We start from the raw sequence: 22,270 nt of genomic DNA, 5'->3' as shown, positions 1-22,270 counted from the left end.
GAACATGTGCCATATAGGGCATGCAATGCCAGCTTCCTACATGGCATATCTTCTGGAGCTTGTCGCTTGGTACAGTTTTGGCAATCCCTGACGTTTGCATAGCACAGCTTCTGCAGCTCTGATTCAGAAGTAATTTTTTTTGTCTCCATCCATTATGGCAGGGGTAGGGAACTCCGGTCCTCGAGAGCCGTATTCCAGTTGGGTTTTCAGGATTTCCCCAATGAATATGCATTGAAAGCAGTGCATGCAAATAGATCTCATGCATATTCATTGGGGAAATCCTGAAAACCCGACTGGAATACGGCTCTCGAGGACCAGAGTTCCCTATCACTGCATTATGGACTCGACGGTTCCCACTGGTCTGGTAGAACCTAAAAGAAAGAAAATGTATCAGGTAAAGACATAGGGCTTCTTTTACTAAGGTGCGATAGCGTTTTTAGCGCATGCAGAATTTTAGCGTGCGCTAAACCCACGCTACGCGGCTAGAGCTAACGCCAGCTCAATGCTGGTAAAAGGAGCCCCTAATTTCTAATTAAGGTCCCCTTTTACAAAGTGCTGCAGTAAATGCACTGAAGCCCATTCAATTCCTATGGGCTTCACTGCATTTACCATGACAATATCACTACTATGGCTTTGTAAAGGAGACCCTGAGGCCCCGATTCTATAAAGGGTGCCTAAGTCATGGTTAATGTTAGGCGAGATTTAGGCACACAATCTAAGTGGTTAATGAACTAATTAAGGGTCTTAACAAGTGAGTTGTTGATTAAAAAATGTTTTGCTATTCTTTGGAAACTACGAACAATCAAAAAATACTTTGATATAACATTGTTTAGATTAGTAGTTCAGACTTCCATTATATCAGTCCTTGATTATTGTAACATAATATATCTAGGGACCAGTGGCGTACCTAGCATATGTGACACCCGGGGCCCATCATTTTTTGGCAACCCCCCCCCATCTGTACGAAAAACATGATTTTTAGTAACAAGCCACACGTCACACATGAGTACCTAGGAAAAGGCGGCATCTTACATATGCAGTGAGCAGTACAACATCAATACACTCATTGTAAAACTAAACAAGCCAGACTAGTACAGATCAATCCTACACCGTCAATCCTAACAGAAAACCATGTCTTTCGAACACACAGAACACAGAAAATACCTTCGCCTAGTATGGAATATGTCATCACAAACTAACCCCTCCCTCTTTTACAAAACTGTAGTGTGGATTTTAGCCACGGTGATAACAGCTCTAACGCTCATAGAATTTTGAGCATCAGAGCTGCTACCACCACGGCTGGCACTAAAAAACGCTCCACAGTTTTGTAAAAGGGGGGATAAAATAGAAATACATAGACAGAGGTTAAATTGAACCAGCAAGAAGCTGGACTCTGCATACAATGCAACACCACAGAAACAGTGACACATGGCTCCTAAAGCAATAAATAAATAGAAAATTTTTGTTCTACCTTTGTCTTCTCTGGTTTCTGCTTTCCTCATCTTCTTGATACTCTCTTCCTTCCATCCACTGTCTGCCATCTCTCTGCCCCTATATGGCATCTTCTCTCCTTCTATGCCCCTTCCAGAAACTGTATGCCTCCCCCTTCCATCTCTCCTTTCACCCCCATTGGTCTGGCATCTCTCTCCTCCCCTTCCCTCTCCCACACCTCTCTTCTGCAATCCCTTTCTTCCCTCATTTTCCTTTTAAATTTATTTTCTGCATCCATCTAGATTACGTTCTTACTACCCTCTCATCAATTTCCTTTTTTACTGTCTACCTACAGCTAGCCACCTCTTTCCCTCACCCCCTCCAGTATTTCCCTAACTCAATCTTTTCCCCCATCATGTGCCCTCCTTTTATTTATCCCCTCCTTCCATCCTCTGCCCTCTTCTCTCCACTTTCATCATCTGCCCCTTCTCTCTCTCCCCCCCTACTTCCATCATCTGCTCCTTCTCTCTCTTCCCCCCACTTCCATCATCTGCCCTCTTCTCTCTCCCCCTTCTCTCCACTTCCATCATCTGCCCCTTCTCTCTCTTTCCCCCCTCCTTCCATCATCTACCCCTTCTCTCTCTTCCCCCCTCCTACCATCATCTGCCCATCTTCTCTCTCCCCACTTCCATCATCTGCCCCTTCTCCCCACTTCCATCATCTGTCCCCTTCTTTCAATCTCTCCATCCACCATAGGCCCATCTTTCTCCCCACCTTTCCGATTTTGGCAACAAGATAGGCAAAGCCCACCCCCCCCCCCCGCGACGGCACTGAGCGGCATCGGCATCCCCCCTCCGCGACGGCACTCAGCGGCATCAGCACCCCCCCTGCCCCGCGACAGCACTCAAGTTTGTCCTCCTTCTCCCGGCATCAGCAGAACTTCAGATCGGCAACAGGTGCTCAGTCAAAAGCTTTCCCTGACTGAACTGCCTGGGCAGAAAAAGGAAGTTGAGTCAGGGGAAGCTTTTGACAGAGCACCTGTTGCCGATCTGAAGTTCTGCTGATGCTGGGAGAAGGAGGCCGAACTTGAGTGCTGTTGCAGGGCAGGGGGGGGCGCCGATGCCGCTGAGTGCCATCGCGGAGGGGTGGGCGCCGATGCCGCTGAGTGCTGTCGCAGCCCAGGAATTTTCTGGACCTGTTCGGCTGTGCACCCCCCCCTAAGGCTGCACCAGGGGCTGACCTTCCCCCCCTTGGTACGCCACTGCTAGGAACCCATAAAAAAATTTATCACAGATTGCGTTTAATACAAAATACGGCAGTCTGATTTTCGGTCTAGAAAAGTTCGATCATTGTGAGCCCTTATTATCAAAAGCTACATTGGTTGCCTTTTGAGGTGAGAATTCTGTTTAAATTTGGATGTATCTATTGCAAGGCATTATTTGGCTTAGCTCCTGAATATTTTTCCTCTCAGTTAAAGTATACAGTTCTAACAGGAATACTCAAAATAACAACATGTTTATGTATCCATATTTAAAATCGATATAAGAGATTTCATGAACGAATGTTTGCTTTCCAGGCAGGGAAAATGAATGCTTGGTTGAGCTTATTCCTTTAGCCGAATCTTATTACTCTTTTAGGAAGGTATTAAAAACTAAATTATTTGAAAAAATGTGAAAGTTGATTAACTTTTTAACTGTTTGTTTCCTTCACTGAATGTATAGCGTTCATTCTTATGTAAATTTGATGGGTTTTTCAATTGTCTGTATGCATCACTGAATATTCGGTGTTCTTTTTATGTAAACCACTCAGAACTTATAGCAGGGCGGTATATAAGAATAAAGTTTATTATTTATTATTATAATTGGTACTTAAGTGTCCAAAGGCCGTAGAAGCCAGTTTGTAGACACACCACAATTTCATGGACGCGTATGTTTAAAACTCGCGTCTAACTCAATAGGCATGGGCGTGGTTTGGGCAATGACTCAATTTGGGCATCCTTTGATTCATTTACATAACACTGAGTGACCTAGGGTGTTCATATAATGCCTATATTGTAGGCGAATGAAAACCAGGTCTACTTTTGAGCTTAGTTTGGGCTTCAAATATATCTGAGTTCTATGGATGCAACTTAGGCACTCTTTGGACGTTCTTAATGCGATCTGCTAAATAGCTGGGATTTATTTTTGCTTTATTAAGCTCATAATATATTTAATAAGGCACCACATAAACAGGGCACATCAAAACAGATATATTGCATGCAAAACCTTCTATTTTTGTGGACAAATAGCAATGCTATTTGCTAATTAGAGGAAAATATCCATTAACGGAAGCACAACACATAAAATGAAAGCAAAGAAAGCACATGACAAAAATATATAGATTGCATATACAACTTCATTTGCAAAAGGTCAAAAACAGATACAGACTTTAGCATGGCTTCTACTTCATTGCAAATGGAGGTTTGCAGCTGCACAATGGTGACCTCATTGTGAGATCATCAAGGTGCACCTGCAAGGTAGAATGCCACAATTAAAATATATGCTGGGGGAGCTGGTTGGGATTTGAACCCATGACCTCTGGAAGCTGAGCACAAGGCTTTTACTTATTGAGCTATAGCAGCTTCCAGGCAGGTGTCTCTGACTGCCCTGTGATATGATCGCTTAGTAGATCCCTAAGCTATCATATCATTAAGTAAAAGCCCTGTGCTCATTTTCCAGCTCCTCCAGCACATATTGTAATATTCTATACTTAACAATTCCCAAGAAAAAACATGGTCAGACTTACACTGATTCAGAATACAGCAGTTAGAATGATCTGTGGTCTTAAAAAGTATGACCATGTAACTCCATTTTATTGTGAGTTGCATTGGCTTCCAGTGGAGGCTCGTGTTTTGTTTAAGCTGGGTTGTTTTTTGCTATAAGGTTATGTATGGTACTGCTCCATCTTACATGGCTAATAGATTTTCTTTAGTATCGTATAAATATAGTAAAAGATCCCATGCCCTGTTTACTTTTCCGGCAGTACAGGGTTGTAAAAACAAGAAATTTTTAGACCATACTTTAGCATTTCAGGTGGCTTCCCATGGAAGAGAATTTCGATTGCTCTTGCTTGGAGCTTGTCTTATAAACATTTCAGAACCTAACTGAAAACTCATCTCTTTTCAAAATACTTTATTAAAAATTTTTCTATCATTATCAAATTGTTTTTAGTTTAATCTTTTGTAAACCGCGTAGAACTTATGGTTACGCAGTCAAGAAGTACAATATGTTATGTGCTTTATTTGCTGACTCCACCTGTTTCAAGAATGACCTAACTGGAGGAATCTTTAGTGAAAAAAAAGGTAGCTCTTTAGCAAGAAACATAAAACTGTTTTTTTCATGTGCAGTCAGTTAATGGATTTTTTCATCTAATTAGCAAATACTATTACTATTTGCCCAGAAAAAAGAAGGTTTTGCATGCAATATCTTTGTATTGATGTGCCCTGTTTATATGGTGGCTTATTAAATGTATTTTGAGCTTAATAAAACAAAATTAAAAACCCAGAGAGCTATTTAGCAGATTGCATTAAGCACGTCCAAACTGTGCCTAAGTTCCATCCTTAGAACTCAGGTCTGTCTATCTGAAGCCTAAACTATGCTGAAAAGTAGACTTTCTTACAATGCCTATAAGACCTAGTTTTCCAATTGCTATGTATCTTGCTAGCTCACTCTGTAGCACACTGGTTAAACCTATAGCCTTCCTAATGTTACTGGTTCGAATCCCAGTCACTCTGTCTGATGGAGGAGAAATAAATAAAAGCATTAAATAGATCCAACTCCCAGTATTTCAATTATAATGAAAAACAGCATAAAATCGCCATTCTAATAACATAATAATAAAATATTATAACATTAAGGACATTGTTTGGATGTCTAAATCTCACCTCAAGCCTGATTCTCTAAAGCACAGTTCTTCAACCGCCGGTCCGCAAACAAAATCTTGCTGGTCCGCGAAGGATTTGGTCCCCGCCGCAACGAAAGGCCGGCGTCAGCTGACTTGCAACTTCCTGTTGCAGTCGCTGTGCCGGGACTCCTGCCTTCGCCGGGACTCCTGCCTTCCACCGCGTTTGCCTCCTGCCTTGTCTCCGCACCTCCAGACCAGCAGCGGCAGCTCTGTATGCTTTTAACTTCGGCACAGAGCTGCCCCTAATCAATAGTTTAGCGCGGTTTCATAAGGCAGCCTCGGGGCCTTTGCTAAGCCGGCCCACATCGCATCATCAAAGTGGGCCGGTCTAGCAAAGGCTCCGAGGCTACCTCATGAAACCGCGCTAAACTACTGCTTCGGGGCAGCTCTGTGCCGAAGTTAAAAGTACACAGAGTTGCCGCTGTTGGTCTGGAAGGGCCGCTGAAGGAGGGCAAAGAGCAGCTGTCCTGGAGGTTTCCCTTCCTTTTGCCTTTGCAGGTCCCTTTTTCCCACCTTTTTTTTTTTTCCTTCAAACGGCAACGGGCCCCAGCATCGACATCAATCAAGTAAGTTCCACTGTTCCTTGCAAGCGGTTCTGCTCGGCCAAAGCTTCCCCTCTGACATGAGCCACCCTCAGGGGAAAGAAAGTGACCCACAAAGGTGAGGGGAAGGGGGGCAGATGATTGAAGTTGGGGGGGAGAGAGAGAGAAGGGGCAGATGATGGAATGGAGGAGATGAGAGAGAGAAGGGGGACAGATGATGGAAGTGAGAAGAAGGGAGAGAGAGCAGAAGGCAGATGGATGTCAGTTGAGAGGGGAGAGCAGATGCTGAATGGAAGTGTGGAAAGAACACATACTGGATGGAAGGAGGAGATAAATAAAGGGGGAAGAAAATAGTAAGATAATGGAGGGGTGAGGGAAAGAGGTGACAAGCTGTGCGTAGACACAGTGAAAAGAGGGAAACGGGACTAAATAGTAAGAAAGAATTTAATTTAGATGGAGGCAGAAAATAGAGAAGGAAGACCAGAGAAGAAAAGGGAAGAGAGAGCAGAGAATGATATCAGATCTGAGTGGAGGAAATGAGAAGAGAGATATGCTAAAAACCACAGGGGGAGAGAAGGATAGAGATGCCAGACCATGAGGGGAACAGAAGGAAGATGATGGATGCCAGACCAAATTGGGGGGGGGGAGGCAGGAGGAGGGATGGCAGGGGAAAACAGACAGTGAATGGAAGGGGCAGATACTGGACTGAAGAGACAGAGAAGGTTATCATGCTGCTGTACCGGGCCATGGTACGCCCTCACCTGGAGTACTGCGTCCAGCACTGGTCACCGTACATGAAGAAGGACACGGTACTACTCGAAAGGGTCCAGAGAAGAGCGACTAAAATGGTTAAGGGGCTGGAGGAGTTGCCGTACAGCGAAAGATTAGAGAAACTGGGCCTCTTCTCCCTTGAGCAGAGGAGATTGAGAGGGGACATGATAGAAACATTCAAGGTACTTAGTAGCTAAAGACAGGTTGTTCACCCTCTGCAAGGCAGGGAGAACGAGAGGGCACTCTCTAAAGTTGAAAGGGGATAGATTCCGTACAAACGTAAGGAAGTTCTGTGGTAGAAAGCTGGAATGCTCTTCCAGAGGCTGTTATAGGGGAAAACACCCTCCAAGGATTCAAGACAAAGTTAGACAAGTTCCTGCTGAACAAGAACATGCGCTGGTAGGGCTAGTCTCCGTTAGGGTGCTGGTCTTAGACCAGAGGGCTGCCGCGTGAGCGGACTGCTGGTCATGATGGACCTCTGGTCTGACCCAGCAGTGGCAATTCTTATGTTCTTAGGGCAGACACTGGCTGGAAGAGAGTGAAAAGGCAATGAAAGCAGAAACCAGAGACAACAAAAGGTAGAAAAAAATAATTTTATTTCTATCTTGTGATTCAAATATATCAGATTTGAAATATGTATCTTGCTAGACATAATTGGGGAGTGCAAAGCCCAGGCAGTGCTTCTTTAGCTTCCAGCTGGCTTAGGGCTCTCTCTGACCAGGGGGCAGTTGCCCTAGTTCCACTCCCCTAACACCATTCCTGTCATGTGTGACTGTGGTATTCTGTTACTTGATATTTGTGTAGCATTCTGTAATAATTTGGCTTATTCAGTTTTCTTGATAGTAGAAGGGATATATGTGAAGGGGAGGGGAGACAGGGGTTTTGTTGATCTTTGCCCTGTATTATTTGTATTTATAAAATGACAATTGTATAGAATATTGTTTCTTTTTATACTTTAATAAAATATATTCAATATAAAATTATAACTATTTGAGGCTTGTGCGGATGGGATCAGATGGTTTGTGGGACCGAGCTCGCGGGGACGGGGCGGCGATGGTTTTTTAAAAAAAATTTCAGTCTTAGTAGTTTGCCGGTCCACAAAATAATTATTTTATTTCCGCCGGTCCATAGGTGTAAAAAGGTTGAAGAACACTGCTCTAAAGGACACCTAAAATGTTAGACGTCTAAACAATACTAAACTCTGCTGAGTGTGATTCTACAAAGGATGCCTAAACGACACCTAACTTTAGATGCGTTTTGCAGAATCGGGGCCTAAGTGTTGTTCTCAAAATGTAGTGATCATTTATGTAACTGTGTGCTTTTTCTGTGTAGTTACAAGGTAAATCAAGTCCTATCCCTTTTGCCTTTGTAAACTGCTTACAATATAAATAAGATTTGCATAACTTCAATAAACTTTTTTTTTTTTAAATTTATCATTTTCAAATTACAAAATCAAGTATCCATTTGTACAGAAAGATAAAAGATAAACCAATAAAGTATTCAATCTTAACATTTCAAACATCATAATAGGAAAGAAAATCAATACATCTTAACTTCAGCTCAAGACCACAATTAAGATCTAAGGTATACATAGTGAAAAATTAAAAGAAATTTAACAAACTAAGTTGCTATAGGAATAAGGTGACCATTTATTTTTTTCATCAAAAGGGGACATCTATTAATTCTCAGTTCATTTTTCATGTACACATAATATCTTCATATTAATTCATAATGGTAACCTTAAAATAAAAAAAACAACTACAAAGCACACTATACGCAGAGAAAATGTTAATTATCATTTATATTTGGGGGGGTTTCAAAGATGTCAAGGTAAATGACTTTAAAATATGCAATGTCACCTCAGTAACTATAGAAAAATAGATAAATATAGTGCAAAATATAGACAGCAGATATCAAAATATGTCAGTTTTGAGAATTTATAACTAAATTGAAAATAAAATCATTTTTCCTACCTTTGCTGTCTGGTGATTTCATGAGTCTCTTGTTGCATTTCCTTCTGACTGTGCATCCTTTCTTTCATTTCTTTCTTTCTGCACTCAGACCCAACAATTGTCCCTTTCTATTCCCTCCCTCCTTCCTTCCTATGTCCTCAGTGCCTCCTTTCTATGTCCTTAGTGCCCCTTCCTGTGTCCTTAGTGCCCCCAGTGCCTCCTTCCTATGTCCTTAGTGCCCCTTCCTATGTCCTTAGTGCCCTCGGTTCCTCCTTCCTATGTCCTCCATCACTGCCTTCCAGTCTTTGTCTCCACCCCCTCCCCTATGCTCTGGCATCTCTCTCTTCTCCTTTCCTTCCTTCCTTCCCACTCCACCCCATGGTCTGGCATCTCTATCTCCTTCCGATCTCTCTCCTCTTCTTCCATCTCCCCCTACCCCTCCATTATCTGGCATCTCTTCTTCCTTTCTCTCCTTCCTTCCTCCTGGTCTGGCATCTGTCTTCTCCCCCTCCCCCCATATACCCTGACATCTCTCCCATCCCCCCATATACCCTGACATCTCTCCCCTCCATGGTCTCGTAGCTCCTTTCCTTTCCCTCCCTCCCATGGTCTTGGCATCTCTTTCCTCTCCTCTCCCTTCCCTGGTCTTCCTTTTCCCCTCTCTCTTCCCAGTTGGGTGCAGCAGCAAAACCTCTCTTCTCCTATCCCCTCCCCAATTGGGTGCAGTAGCAGCTTTTCTCTCCCCCTCTACCCCCCTTGGGTGCAGCAGCAGCTTTTCTCTTCCCCCCTCCCCCCCTTGGGTGCAGCAGCTTTTCTATTCCCCCTTCCCCCCCTTGGGTGCAGCTGCAGCAGCTTTTCTCTTCCCCTCTCCCCCCACCCTTGGGTGCAGCAGCAGCTTTTATTCCCCCCCTCCCCTCCTTGGGTGCAGCAGCAGCATGTTTCTATTCCCCTCTCCCCCCCCTTGGGTGCAGCAGCATCATTTCTCTTTCCATCCCTCCCATTGGCAGAGTCACAAGCTTCCCTCCATCGCTGACCTATATTCCATAGATCAACGATGGAGGGAAGCTTACAACTTGCTTCGGGCCTTCCTCGTTGCCGGGTCCTGCCTTCGCGGAAACAGAAAGTGGGCAGGAGTCAGACCCGGCAGCGAGGAAGGCCCGAAGCAAGTTGTAAGCTTCCTTCTGTGTCTCGCTTAGCTTCCCTCCGTCGCTGCCCGTAGTGAACTCCTGCTCCAAGGCTCTAACGTGTGCGTGCCGGCTTCCCTTCTCTTCTCCTCCCCCCGGGACGTAACTTCCAGTTTCGGAGGGAAGAGAAGGGAAGCTGGCACGCATACGTTAGAGCCCAGAGCATGGGTTCAGTTTGCATGCTGAAGTCAGCCCGGGAAGGAGCATCGGCGGCAGCAGCTGCAGGATTAGCCGGGCGCGGAGAACACTGCAGGGACTTGGCGCTGGACCGACCGTCCCCGCGCACAGCTTCGGGACGCTGTCCCTGAAAATGGGACATTTCAGCGTTCCGAAGCGGTGGCTTGGGACAACGGGACAGTCGGTCCAATAACGGGACTGTCCCGTTGAAAAAGGGACTTATGGTCACCTTATATATGAAGGAAAAACAGGCCCTTTAGACTGAGACAGGATAACAAATACTCAATATAACCCTCATACTTTCCCTTAAACCTGGGGTGCTGTAGACAAGAATGTTGTCAGCTGGCTTGGATCAACCCAGGAGCCCCCGGGCTGGAAAAAGATCGAACAAAACAACAAACAACACGCGCACAGCGACTCTCCGGTACAAAAATAAGAAAGCCGCAGTGCTAGAAGGCACGTTAGGGCAGAGACCAAAAAAACAGGACTTCTTGGCTCCGTGGAAACGAAAGAACTGGAGACCACGAGGAGGGGATGCGCCCTCTAGTGGAGCAGGAAGGCACGCATGCGTGGTGCAGCACAGCAAACTTGAATCTTCAATCGTTTGCTTGAAAAGCTGTCCACGTCGGGGCTCCGTAGATGACGTCACCCACATGTGAGAATATGCTGCCTGCTTGTCCTGGGATAACATATTTTTTCATACAATATTGTATCATACATTTACAAGGATGTTGGAGAAAAAAGGTTGCCCCCAAAGCGATAACTCCTGGTTTTAAAAGAAGAAATTCACGTCTCCTTTTTTGCATATCTTGAGCCAGATCTGGTTAAACTTAAACTTTTTATCAGTTTAACCTAAGATTTAATAAAGTACACATTTTCTGTAAGATACAGTGCCTTGTAAAAGTTCATATTCTGCTGTTCAAACAGTACAATAAGAATGCATTCAAATAGAAGCTGATTGTACTTATTACACAGTACAGTATACTCAAAAAATGCCATTGTTTTGTATTCAACAATTATAGAATTATTTAAAAAGTAACTAATAAGATATCACTGTATTGTCCAGCTAAAAAGTTAACCAGTCTGTGCGTTTAGTTTTTGAAAAGTCACAATTTGTCCTGTTAAATCCAGAATTTTAATTGTACTAGTTTTTTTAATACTGGCCTCTGTGAAACTTCCTGTGAACAAGAACATAGTCATGCGAGTCAGCCCAATTTCCAGCATCATGTTTCTGACTGTGACCTGTCTGGAACACAGGTATCTGGTAGATTCCTACAAAAGTTTTCATAGCTCATTTTCAGGGATAACCAACAGCTCTCCCTAGTCTACCTGGCTAATACATTTTTATGAAATTTTTCTTCCTGAGTTTCTCTAAATCTCATGACCCCACAACATGGATTGCTTTTGACTACAATAGATTCCACAGCTTAAATACACACTGCATGAAACAAACTTTTGCAATTTGCTTTCAGTCTGCTGTGCTTGTAGGAATGCCACAAAGGAAACACAAACACTCAGGCTTAGAGTCGAGAGGAGGCGCTCCAAATGAATGGTCTCTCCCTCTTTTTATTGAGAATCATATCTCCATTAATTACTTAGTTAATGCTCTACAAGGTTATAATTTCATAATGCATTTACAGTGAGGATTAAACCATTGTTTATCTATATCATGTGTGTCTCAAAGCTACTATCTCACGTGACATTTGAATACATTATAACAGTTACAATAAAGTGATTCCCAATGTGTACATTTCTGATATGTCTCAAATCTTACTATGGCATGTGACAGTCCAAAGGTTATAATGCATGCTTCCTAAGCTCTCTTGATTAGCCTTGCTCAGGCAAAGTCTGATTGTTGCCCATATAAGGGATGCTTAAACAAGATAAGAGAAAAAGGATAAATGTATGTCAGATTAATATGTGGCAAGAGTCAAGGAGGGGAGAATGCCTCAGCCTTCTGCTCAAGGTGCAACCCTTGTCCTTGCTTAGAATGTATACGTGGCAGGAGGGAGAGGAAATGAGAAACAGGGCCTCAGAACCAAACCCAGGCCTGGATCCACACATAGGCCTCGATCTGCAAATAGGGCTTAGGTCGGTGTGCCGACCCGGCCTGCGTTCAGAACCGCCTGCGTGTTAACCCTGCCTGTGTTCTGATGCCCTGGATCAGAACTTATCAGATCTCCATCCCTACATGTGCCTTGTTTCTCTGTCTGATTACTATATAATTCTATATTATTTGGACCACTTGGCCAGACATTTTTCTTGAGTGTTTGAAAGATCAACCATTCTCCAGCCATTCCACCCATTCATGATTCTATAACTTCTGTCATTTTTTCTTCACGCTGAAAAGCCCTGACCTGTTTTGCCTGATTTCATAAAGGAAGTGTTCTGTCACCCTTTTATCGTTTTTGTTGCTCTTCGCTAATCCTTTTTTAGTTGGAGCTACCAGAACTGCACAAAGTACTTAACGTGTAGTTGTACCAGGGACTTGTATGGAGACATAATGTTTTTCTGAGTTTTGTTTTCAGCTTCTTTTTGAATAATCCTTAATACTGTATTCTATATACATTTTTAGCAGTCATGGTGGGCTAAAAATAAATATGGTTGTCAGTGTAGCATGGTGGCTACATCACTAGATATTGTGTTGATTTCTGTATCCCCCTTAAGACTGTTCAGTTGCTTAATGTTCAGTTTCTTGCGTGACATTGCTGTAACAATATATTGGGATCACATCTATATACCAATGCTATAAAAAGACCAATATTTTAAAATATTCATTTACAAAGCAAAAAAAAAAAAAAAAATCAAACCTTCCTCTTGTGTTTTACATAAATATTATGAGAACTCAGACACTTGTTATGAGTATGTTAAACATGTGCTTTGAGTTTGCTAATACTGTAGGTGAAAGGTGGAGCTTTTAGAAGAAGGCAGATTCCTTTATAGTGTAATCACATTCGTGTTGACGTGATAAAACCACCTCCTAAAATAATAAGGTAGTATGTAATGTAAGTGACAGCCCATCCTGCTTGGTGTGCAGATAGCTGGAGTTTTATAAATAGATGATGATTCCTGTGTTAGAGAATAGAAGTAAAGTTCTCTCTTTCTCTTTAACAGCCTAAAATGACTTATTTATGATTGCACTGGATTAAATGGCGTCCAAAGTAACAGATGCTATAGTCTGGTACCAGAAAAAGGTAAGCTCTACAGTAATTTATTTATTTCTAGCATCTAAGCAAGAAACTAAAATAATTTAACATCTGTATATTGGAACATTATGTGTATGTTCTTGGTAATATATTTATTTTTATTTAGCTCATGACTTGAACTGCACTGAAAAACTAAGTTAAATTCAGTTACAGGAGACTTTTTCCCACAGCTTACTATTTAAGTTGGTACCTGAGGCAGTGGAGGCATTAAGTGACTTGCCCAAAGTCACAAAGAGCCTCAGCAGGATGTGAACTTTGGTTCTCAGCTGGCTGATCTAATCACCAGTCTATACCTTCTGTTACAGGTTGTTTTTTTTTTTTTACAGTATTACTAGTAGACAAATTCTAAATGGCAATAATAGTCTTAAACTCTGTTCTGAGCTTTGAGAAAGCAAATTATAGTACAACTGATCTTTTTTTAAAGAGTGTTCTATAGCAGTGTTCTTCAATTTTTTTACACCTATGGACCGTCGGAAATAAAATACTACTAAGACTGAATTTTTTTTTTTAAAAAACCATCACTGCCCCGTCTCCGCAAGCTCAGTTCCGCAAACCATCTGATCTCATCTGCACAAGCCTCAAATAGTTATGATTTTATATTGAACATATTTTTATTAAAAGTATAAAATGAAACAATATTCTGTACAATTGTCATTTTATAAATACAAATAATACAGGGCAAGGATTAACAAAACTCCCGTCTCCCCTCCCCTTCACATATTTCCCCTCTACTATCAAGAAAACCGAACAAGCCAAATTATTACAGAATGCTACATGGATATCAATCTAACAGAATACCACAGTCACACATGGCAGGAATGGTGTTGGGGGGAGTGCAACTAGGGCAACTACCCCCTGGTCAGAGAGAGCTCTAAGCCAGCTGGAAGCTAAAGAAGCACTGCCTGGGCTTTGCACTCCCCAGTTATGTCTAACATCAGCTCTAGCAGGATACATATTTCAAATCTAATATATTCTAATCACAAGATAGAAATAAAATTATTTTTTTCTACCTTTTGTCATCTCTGGTTTCTGCTTTCATCATCTTTTCACTCTCTTCTATCCAGCGTCTGCCCTCTGTCTCGTTAATCCAGCATCTGCCCCTTCCATCCAGTCTGCCCTCTCCCCCTTCCATATGGTATCTGCCTTCTTTCTATGCCCCTTTCCCCTTTCCATCCAGTCTTTGCCCCCTCTCTCCTTTTTACATTATTCATTCTGCTCTCTTCATTTTTATCTCTCCTACAGGAGATCTAGCATCTTTGTCCCTCTCTCCTTATTTCTCATCTGCCCCCTTCCCAGCATCAATCTAATCTAATCTAATCCTTAGGTTTGTATACCGCATCATCTCCACGTTCGTAGAGCTCGACACGGTTTACTTTCTCATTCCTCTGTTTTTGCCCTTTCCCTCCTCTGATCTCTCCATTCCATCCTGACTCCTTCCCCTCCTCTAATCTCCTTGCCAGCTGTTTCCTTCCTATTTTCCTCCTCCCCTGTCCAGCAGTACCCCCTTCTCCTCCCTTGTCCAGGAGTACCCCTTCTCCCTTCCCTCCTTCCCTCTCCAGCAAAAGTTTCCTCTCTTTAGACTAGTGGCAGCTCTGTGTGCTTTTAACTTTGGCACACAGCTGCCCCTAAGCAGTAGTTTAGCCACGGTTTCATGAGGCAGCCTCAGGGCCTTTGGTAGGCCGGCCCACATCGCATCTTTGAAGCGGGCCGGCTTAGCAAAGGCCCCGAGGCTGTTTCAAGAAACCATGGCTAAACTACTGCTTAGGGGCAGCTGTGTGCCAAAGTTAAAAGCACACAGAGCTGCTGCTGGTCTGGGGGTGTGGAGGCAAAGGCAGGAGGCATACGCGGCAGGAGTCCCGGCATATGCGGTGGAAGGTAGGAGTCCCAGCATAGCGATGGCAACAGGAAGTTGCAAGTCAGCTGACGCTGGCACCTTTTGTTGCGGTGGGGACCCAAATCCTTCACGGACTGTCAAGATTTTTTTTTGCAGAGCAACACTGGTCCGCAGACTGGTGGTTGAAGAACACTGTTCTGTAGCTTTCAGAAGCAGTTGTCTATGATTACTTATTTGATTTCATCATCCTTTGGGCATCCTTGGTTGTTTGCTTAGAAAAAATCAAGGTGAAAGTATTTGATTATTTTTTAAAGATGTAAACATAAGTTTAATTTCACAACTGTTATGATAACACATCAGGGCACTTATTGATCGTCGTACCTTAAGAAGGATATGGCGGTACTCGAGAGGTTCAGAGGAGAGCGAAACGTTTGATAAAAGGTATGGAAAACCTTTCATACACTGAGAGACTAGAGAAACTGGAGCTCTTTTCCCTGGAGAAGAGGAGAATTAGAGGGGATATGATAGAGACTTACAAGATCATGAAGGGCATAGAGAAAGTGGAGAGGGACAGATTCTTCAAACTTTCAACAAATAAAAGAACAAGAGGGCATTCGGAAAAGTTGAAAGGGGACAGATTCAAAACAAATGCCAGGAAGTTCTTTACCCAACATGTGGTGGACACCTGGAATGCGCTTCCAGAGGGAGTAATAGGGCAGAGTACGGTACTGGGGTTCAAGAAAGGATTGGACAATTTCCTGTTGGAAAAGGGGATAGAGGGGTATAGATAGAGGATTACTGCACAGGTCCTGGACCTGTTGGGCCGCCACGTGAGCGGACTGCTGGGCACGATGGACATCAGATCTGACCCAGTGGAGGCATTGCTTATGTTCTTACAGTGCCATTTCTTCAGTTATTTTTTTGTATCTTATTTCTGATGTATTCTTTCTAAATAGTCTATATTTTGTTCTTTGGCACAGTTTCCTCTATATTGTATATCATACTATGAAAGCAACATTCATTATGATTTTCAGATCCAAGATCACAGATTAATTCATGGTGCCTTTTTTTCATGTTATTTCTTGATATACTTCAGGATAAAATAACTTTTATGGTTAAAAATAGAAATACAGTACTTTTTTCTTTTCTTATAGAGCAACATTTAGCAGCTAGAAAACAATGAACTGAAACCATCTTTTTACACTTATTTCATCGCAATTTCAGAAATTTATTTTAAACTTTTTTTTTTTTTTTTTTAGACATGTCTTCCACATTTCTATTTTAAGGTCAGAATTTAAATTTCAAGTAGTAGATCAGCACAACCTACATTTCTTTCATTTGCTTCATGTTAAATTTTATTTTGGTTGTCATAGTTCTGCAAAGCATAATTGTTTTAGAAGGAACAAATATTTTCAATAAACCTATATAGATATAATTTGATATTTCTCAAGTTAGAAGATGAGGTTCAAGCACATTCTTAATACCTATCCATTTTTCTCATTTTCGAGTAAGTGCTAATCTTTTAAATATCTATTTGTATTGTAAAAACACCAATATATGTTAAATATTCCTTCAAAATTAAATAATATACTTTGAGTGAAATAAAATTATTTAATTTTGTAAGCTCAAAGGGGCAAGGGCTGTTCACGTGTGTCTGTAAAGCAAAAGTGGTAGTTACTTGTAGAAGGTGTTCTTCAAGGACAGCGGGCCAATTATTCTCACATGTGGGTGACATCTTTCATAGAACCCCAGAGCGGATGCTGCCAAATGTAATATTTCTTTAAAAGCTTGAAGCAGCATGCCTGACTTGCAAATGTAGGACCAGCAGTATAGTTTGTTTATTTAAGATTTGATATACCGCTTCTGCATTTTACTGACCTAAGCGGTTTACAATGTAATGTGCCAGCCAATTGGAAATTGGGCATTTACCGATGGCAACCTTCATCCTTTTGGGGTCAAAAAAGCTGAGTGGATTGTCTTTAGGGCCTAGTCTGCTCTAGGTAAAAGGCCAGTGCTTGCTTGCAGTCTAAGGTATGTAGTGTGCTTTTGCCAGGGTGGGCATGAGGTTTGGGACAAAATGTTGGAAGGATAATCAACTGATTTAGATTAGAGAATGACACAGGGAAAAAATCTGTCCCCGTCCCCGGCCCACCGTCCCCTTCACCGCCCCGTCACTGCCATCCCCTTCACCGCCCCGTCACTGTCACTGCCATCCCCTTCACCGCCCCGTCACCATCACTGCCATCCCATTCACCGTCCCGTCACCGTCCCTGCAGCATCCATATAAGCCTTAGTACTGCAATATTTAGCTTATTCCTATTTTATAAATCAAAGTTCTGGCTGCTAAACTAGACAAAAGAGATGTTCAGCTGGCAGGGCTTTGTTTATAAATTTTTATCAACACAACTAATATACTACTTTATCCTAAAGCAAAAAATAAATAAATAAATAGAATTTTTTTTTCTACCTTTGTTGTCTGGTTTCTGCTTTCCACATCTTCTCATTCAATTCCTTCCATCCACTATGTGTCTTCTCTCTGCGTCTTCCATTTGCTGTTACTGTGCCTCTCCCTTCACCCCCCCCCCCCCAATTGGTCTAGCACTCATCTTCTTCCCTCTGCTCCCCCATAGTCTGGTATCTGTTTTCTTCCCTTCCAGCGTCTTCTCCCCACTCTGTCTTCCACATTTCCCTTCAGGGTCTGTTCCTCTCTACCCTCTTTCAATGTCTGTTCTATTCCTTTCTACCACCACCCTTCCCTCCCTCCTTCACCATCTGTTCCTTTCTACCACCCTTCAGCTCCTCTCGCGTGGCTTATCTATCTACCTCCCTACTTAGTCCACTTATGATAGCTGATCTTAGATTCCCTTGCGATTAGCTCAATCGGACACTGGAGCAAAGAAAGAAACCCCCCCTCCCCCCGGAACCCTGGGTAGCCAAGCAAACAGAAATTGTGGGGATGCAGCCCACCTTACCCGAGTTTCCAGGGAGCAGGGAAGGATGCAACAATTACTCCCATACCACAATTCTGAGGAGGTTTTGATTTTTCCGTGAGGCAGGGCTGATCCCACCACTGAGCACATGGCCTCACATTTTGGCCCCATTTCCTTGCTCTTACTGATGAAAAGATCCTCAAAAGGTTTTTTTTTTGTCTGGTTGGTTAACCTTTTGAGGATCTTGTCAGTGTGGTTAACCATTTTCACTATTCTTACATTTTGGCCCCATTTCCTTGCTCTTACTGATGAAATCAAATGAGGCCCTGCATCCCTTCGCATCTTCCATGGACTGCCCCATCTTCAGTCTCTTCTCTTCTCCATCCTCCCACCCCCAGCACCCTTCACGCATTCCAGCAGCTCCCTCCTGCCAGCCAGCCATGGATTTCCCTCCCTCCCTTTCCCTAATCTTCTCTTCTCTTGTTGAAACTGGCGTTTTCTATAAGGCTATGTGCTGTATTACAGCCGGAGCCTTGAAGTTGCGTCGAGTTGCCTGCTAGAAAAGTCTCCTCTGATGCAACCGGAAACAGGAAGTTGCGTCGGAGGAAACTTTCCCAGCAGGCAACGCGACGCAACTTCAAGGCTCCGGCTGCAATACAGCACATAGCCTTATGGAAATCACCAGTATCAACAACAAGAGAAGGTAAGGGAAAAGGAGGGAGGGAGATGCACGGCCGGCTGGCAGGAGAGAGGGGACTGCCGGATCAAATGCTCTTCACCGCGCGTTCATGCTCGTTCACCGCCCCGTGCTAACCATTTACCTCTCCATGGGGCGGTGAATGGCCTTGTCTCCGATCTCGTGGTGACTTTTTTTTTTGGGGTCACCGTTTTGGGTAACAGCCACCGTGTCATTCTCTAATTTAGATGGAACACTGACACCACCTTAGGAAGGAACTTAGGGTGCATGCAGAGAAGTACTTTGTTGTGTTGAAATTTCATGCAAGGTGGATCCACTACTAGTGCTTGAAGCTCTATGACTCTGTGAGCTTAGTTAAATCAATCAGTTGTGTGAATGTATTTTATATTGAGATCTATCTTTAAAGATCTCATTAGGTGTATAGATTTTATTTCTGTGAGAAACCTTCAGGTCTATAACGAGACTTCTTGTAGTGTTGTAAACCTAGATACAATGCAGATATGTGCTGAAATGTTACCCTTCTGGCTCATCTCCATGCTTGAAAATAGAAAACAGGAAAGAATGAGTCACTCATAAATACTGTATCCTTGTTATCCTCCTCATGAAGGGCAGCACAGAGTATGACTATTGGTTGAGGATGGAATAGCTATAAGAGGTAGAGTTTTTCCATCCCAGGGTAGCTGAACCTGAGAGTCATCTTCTTTTACATATGACTTCATATCGGTGTTATTTCATTGGCTTTTGAAGATTTAATACTGTATATGCTTTATTTTTCTCCAGGCAGCCCCATTAATTTTATATATATTAGATTATGTTGGTTCTAAAAATAATGTAATTGATGGTATGGCAGCATCTTTTCTGTGTACCCCTGAAGTATTGGTTTAGGGCTTTTTATTTATTTATTTATTTATTTATTTACTTACTTGCTTATATTTTTTGCATGTAGCAGCCTTCAAAGTTCACAGATACTGATGTGCAATATTTATTTTCCAAGGTAAGAAGGATTGCTAATTTTCATTCATGGGTGATGTCACTGATTGCATCCAGTCCAGGAAATGGTACTACAGCAATTTTTTCCAGAAAGGTTTGGACCATCTCACTGTAGGCTTGCTCGTTCCTTCCTGCTGCTGTCACACAGACATCCTCAGTCTAATATTTTCTGCAGAGCTGTTCAGACCTGGGGTTTTTTTTTTTTGTTGCACTTGTTTTATTGTTTCAAAACTTATTTTCAGAAAACATCTTTGTCCTGTTGCTAGATCTTCTGTGTCTACCTGATAGTTCCTTAGGTTTCTTTGACAGGTTTTAAATTTTATTACTTTTTTTCACATCAACTCAGTGTAGGCCAAAAAGCTTCAGATGGGACTTTTGTCACATTCGAATCATTTTTGATTTCTGCAGCTGTCTTTCCAGATGATATGTCACAAAAGAAGACTCCCAGCAGCTTCAAGATCTGCTCAAGGTGCAACAGGACCATATCATTATGATACATGTTCATAGTGCCTGCAGTCCCTGGGACCCAACCATGATCCCCCTTGTATTTTCTGTTAACAGATATCAGAGGGATTCTTAGAGAAAAGAAGAAAAATAAACTTTTCACTGATCAGGCTGGTCCATCAACATCAGCATTGGAAATGTTGGTCTCTAAGGGTCCAGACACTGTGTTAAATATTGGGAATGTCGGGGATACATTGACATTGAGAGTGTCTTGGTCACTCTTGACATCGAGTAATAGTAGAACCCACTGGAAGTGGTGGTCATCTGATTCCCACCTACCTCATCTTCATTAGTGCTGAGGGAGTTCAATGCAGGACATCGAGAAGAGTCTGAGGTGTCTTTGCTTCTCATTGAAGCATGGCACTGAAGTCACAGTTGTTCTTGAAATACTTCAACGTGAGGCATCCTTTGTGCTATCAGAGAGGGTGACCTGCTTCAAGAAACCCTTGTTCTGATATTCCTTAAGTGACTTGGGAGGACATGGCCACTCCTGCAGTGATGTCTTTTGCTTTTATCGATGGTGCAGACTTTAAGGAGCAGATGGAGTTCTCCTTTACGTAACACAATTCTGTTGCTTTGATATAGCTAATGTTGCAAGCAGGGGCAATCCATCAGATTTCCTGAGATGCTTCTCCCTTGAAAAGAGGAGACTGAGAAGGGACATGATTGAAACGTTCAAGATAATGAAGGGAATAGACTTAGTAGATAGACAGGTTGTTCACCCTCTCCAAAGTAGAGAGAACGAGAGGGCACTCTAAAGTCAAAAGGGGATAGATTCCATACAAATGTAAGGAAGTTCTTCTTCACCCAGAGAGTGGTAGAAAACTGGAACGCTCTTCCGGAGGCTGTTGTAGAGGAAACACCCTCCAGGGATTCAAGAAAAAGTTAAACAACTTCCTGCTGAACCAGAACGTACACAGGCTAGACTCGGTTAGGGCACTGGTCTTTGACCTAAGGGCTGCCGCGGGAACAGACTGCTGGGCAGGATGGATCACTGGTCTGACCCAGTTGCAGCAATTCTTATGTTCTTGCCCTGCCTGAAAGAGATATCGCAATACTGAGGCCTGGAGGTTGGCTGTACTGGTATTCATTTCCAGTTTCATTGGACTAAGAAGCTTTGCCAGGGCAGTGGAATCCATTAGTGTCCCCATAGACTGGAAAACAGCTAACGTCGTTCCACTGCACAAAAAGGGTTGCAGGCAGAGGCTGCAAACTACAGACCGGTGAGTCTCACATCAATAGTATGCAAACTCATGGAAACACTAATCAAACGTAAATTAGATGCAATCTTGGATGAGGAGAATCTACAGGATCCCAGTCAACACGGGTTCACCAAGGGTAGGTCCTGCCAATCCAATCTTATCAGCTTCTTTGACTGGGTAACAAAACAGCTAGACTTGGGAGAATCCATGGATGTCGTATACCTAGACTTCAGCAAAGCTTTCGATAGTGTCCCGCATCGTAGGCTGTTGAGCAAGATGAAATCAATGGGGCTGGGAGAAACACTAACTACATGGGTCAATGACTGGCTGAGTGGCAGACTTCAGAGGGTGGTAGTTAACGGTACCCACTCTAAAACATCGGAGGTGACCAGTGGAGTACCGCAGGGCTCAGTCTTAGGCCCGCTCCTTTTCAACATATTCATAGGGGACCTAACTCAGGGGCTTCAAGGTAAGATAACATTATTCGCTGACGACGCCAAACTATGCAATATAGTGAGAGACGGCAATTCACCCGATAGTATGACACAGGACCTACATTTGATGGAGCTTTGGTCCTCGACCTGGCAGCTGGGCTTCAACGCTAAGAAATGCAAGATCATGCACCTCAGCAGCAGAAATCCGTGCAGAACTTACACCTTGAATGGTGAGACCTTAGCTAGAACTTCAACAGAACGAGACTTGGGAGTGATCATCAGCGCAGACATGAAAACTGCTGATCATGTGGAGAAGGCTTCATTTAAGGCAAGACAGTTGTTAGGTTGCATCCGCAGGAGTTTCGTCAGCCGGAAGCCTGAAGTCATAATGCGATTATACAGAACCATGGTGAGACCTCATTTGGAATACTGTGTGCAATTCTGGAGGCCACACTACCGAAAAGATGTGCTGAG

At 42.9% G+C, this 22,270-nt stretch overlaps 1 protein-coding gene across 2 annotated transcripts in view; it reads left to right on the top strand.

The window, feature by feature from the left end:
• Nucleotides 1–22,270, top strand: part of PHTF2 (putative homeodomain transcription factor 2) — a 163,815-nt gene that overhangs the window by 3,270 nt on the left and 138,275 nt on the right. For both annotated transcript variants that reach the window (XM_033958581.1, XM_033958580.1), the window contains exon 2: nucleotides 13,114–13,193. In XM_033958581.1, coding sequence (XP_033814472.1) covers nucleotides 13,149–13,193 — 45 coding nt within the window. In that variant the 5' untranslated portion in view covers nucleotides 13,114–13,148. The remainder of the gene's footprint in view (nucleotides 1–13,113; nucleotides 13,194–22,270) is intronic.

The sequence above is a fragment of the Geotrypetes seraphini genome, chromosome 9 (genome assembly GCF_902459505.1).
Source record: "Geotrypetes seraphini chromosome 9, aGeoSer1.1, whole genome shotgun sequence".
Lineage (NCBI taxonomy): Eukaryota > Metazoa > Chordata > Amphibia > Gymnophiona > Dermophiidae > Geotrypetes > Geotrypetes seraphini.
The sequence above is the reverse complement of the archived record's forward strand: the minus strand, read 5'-3'. Positions and strand labels throughout refer to the sequence as shown.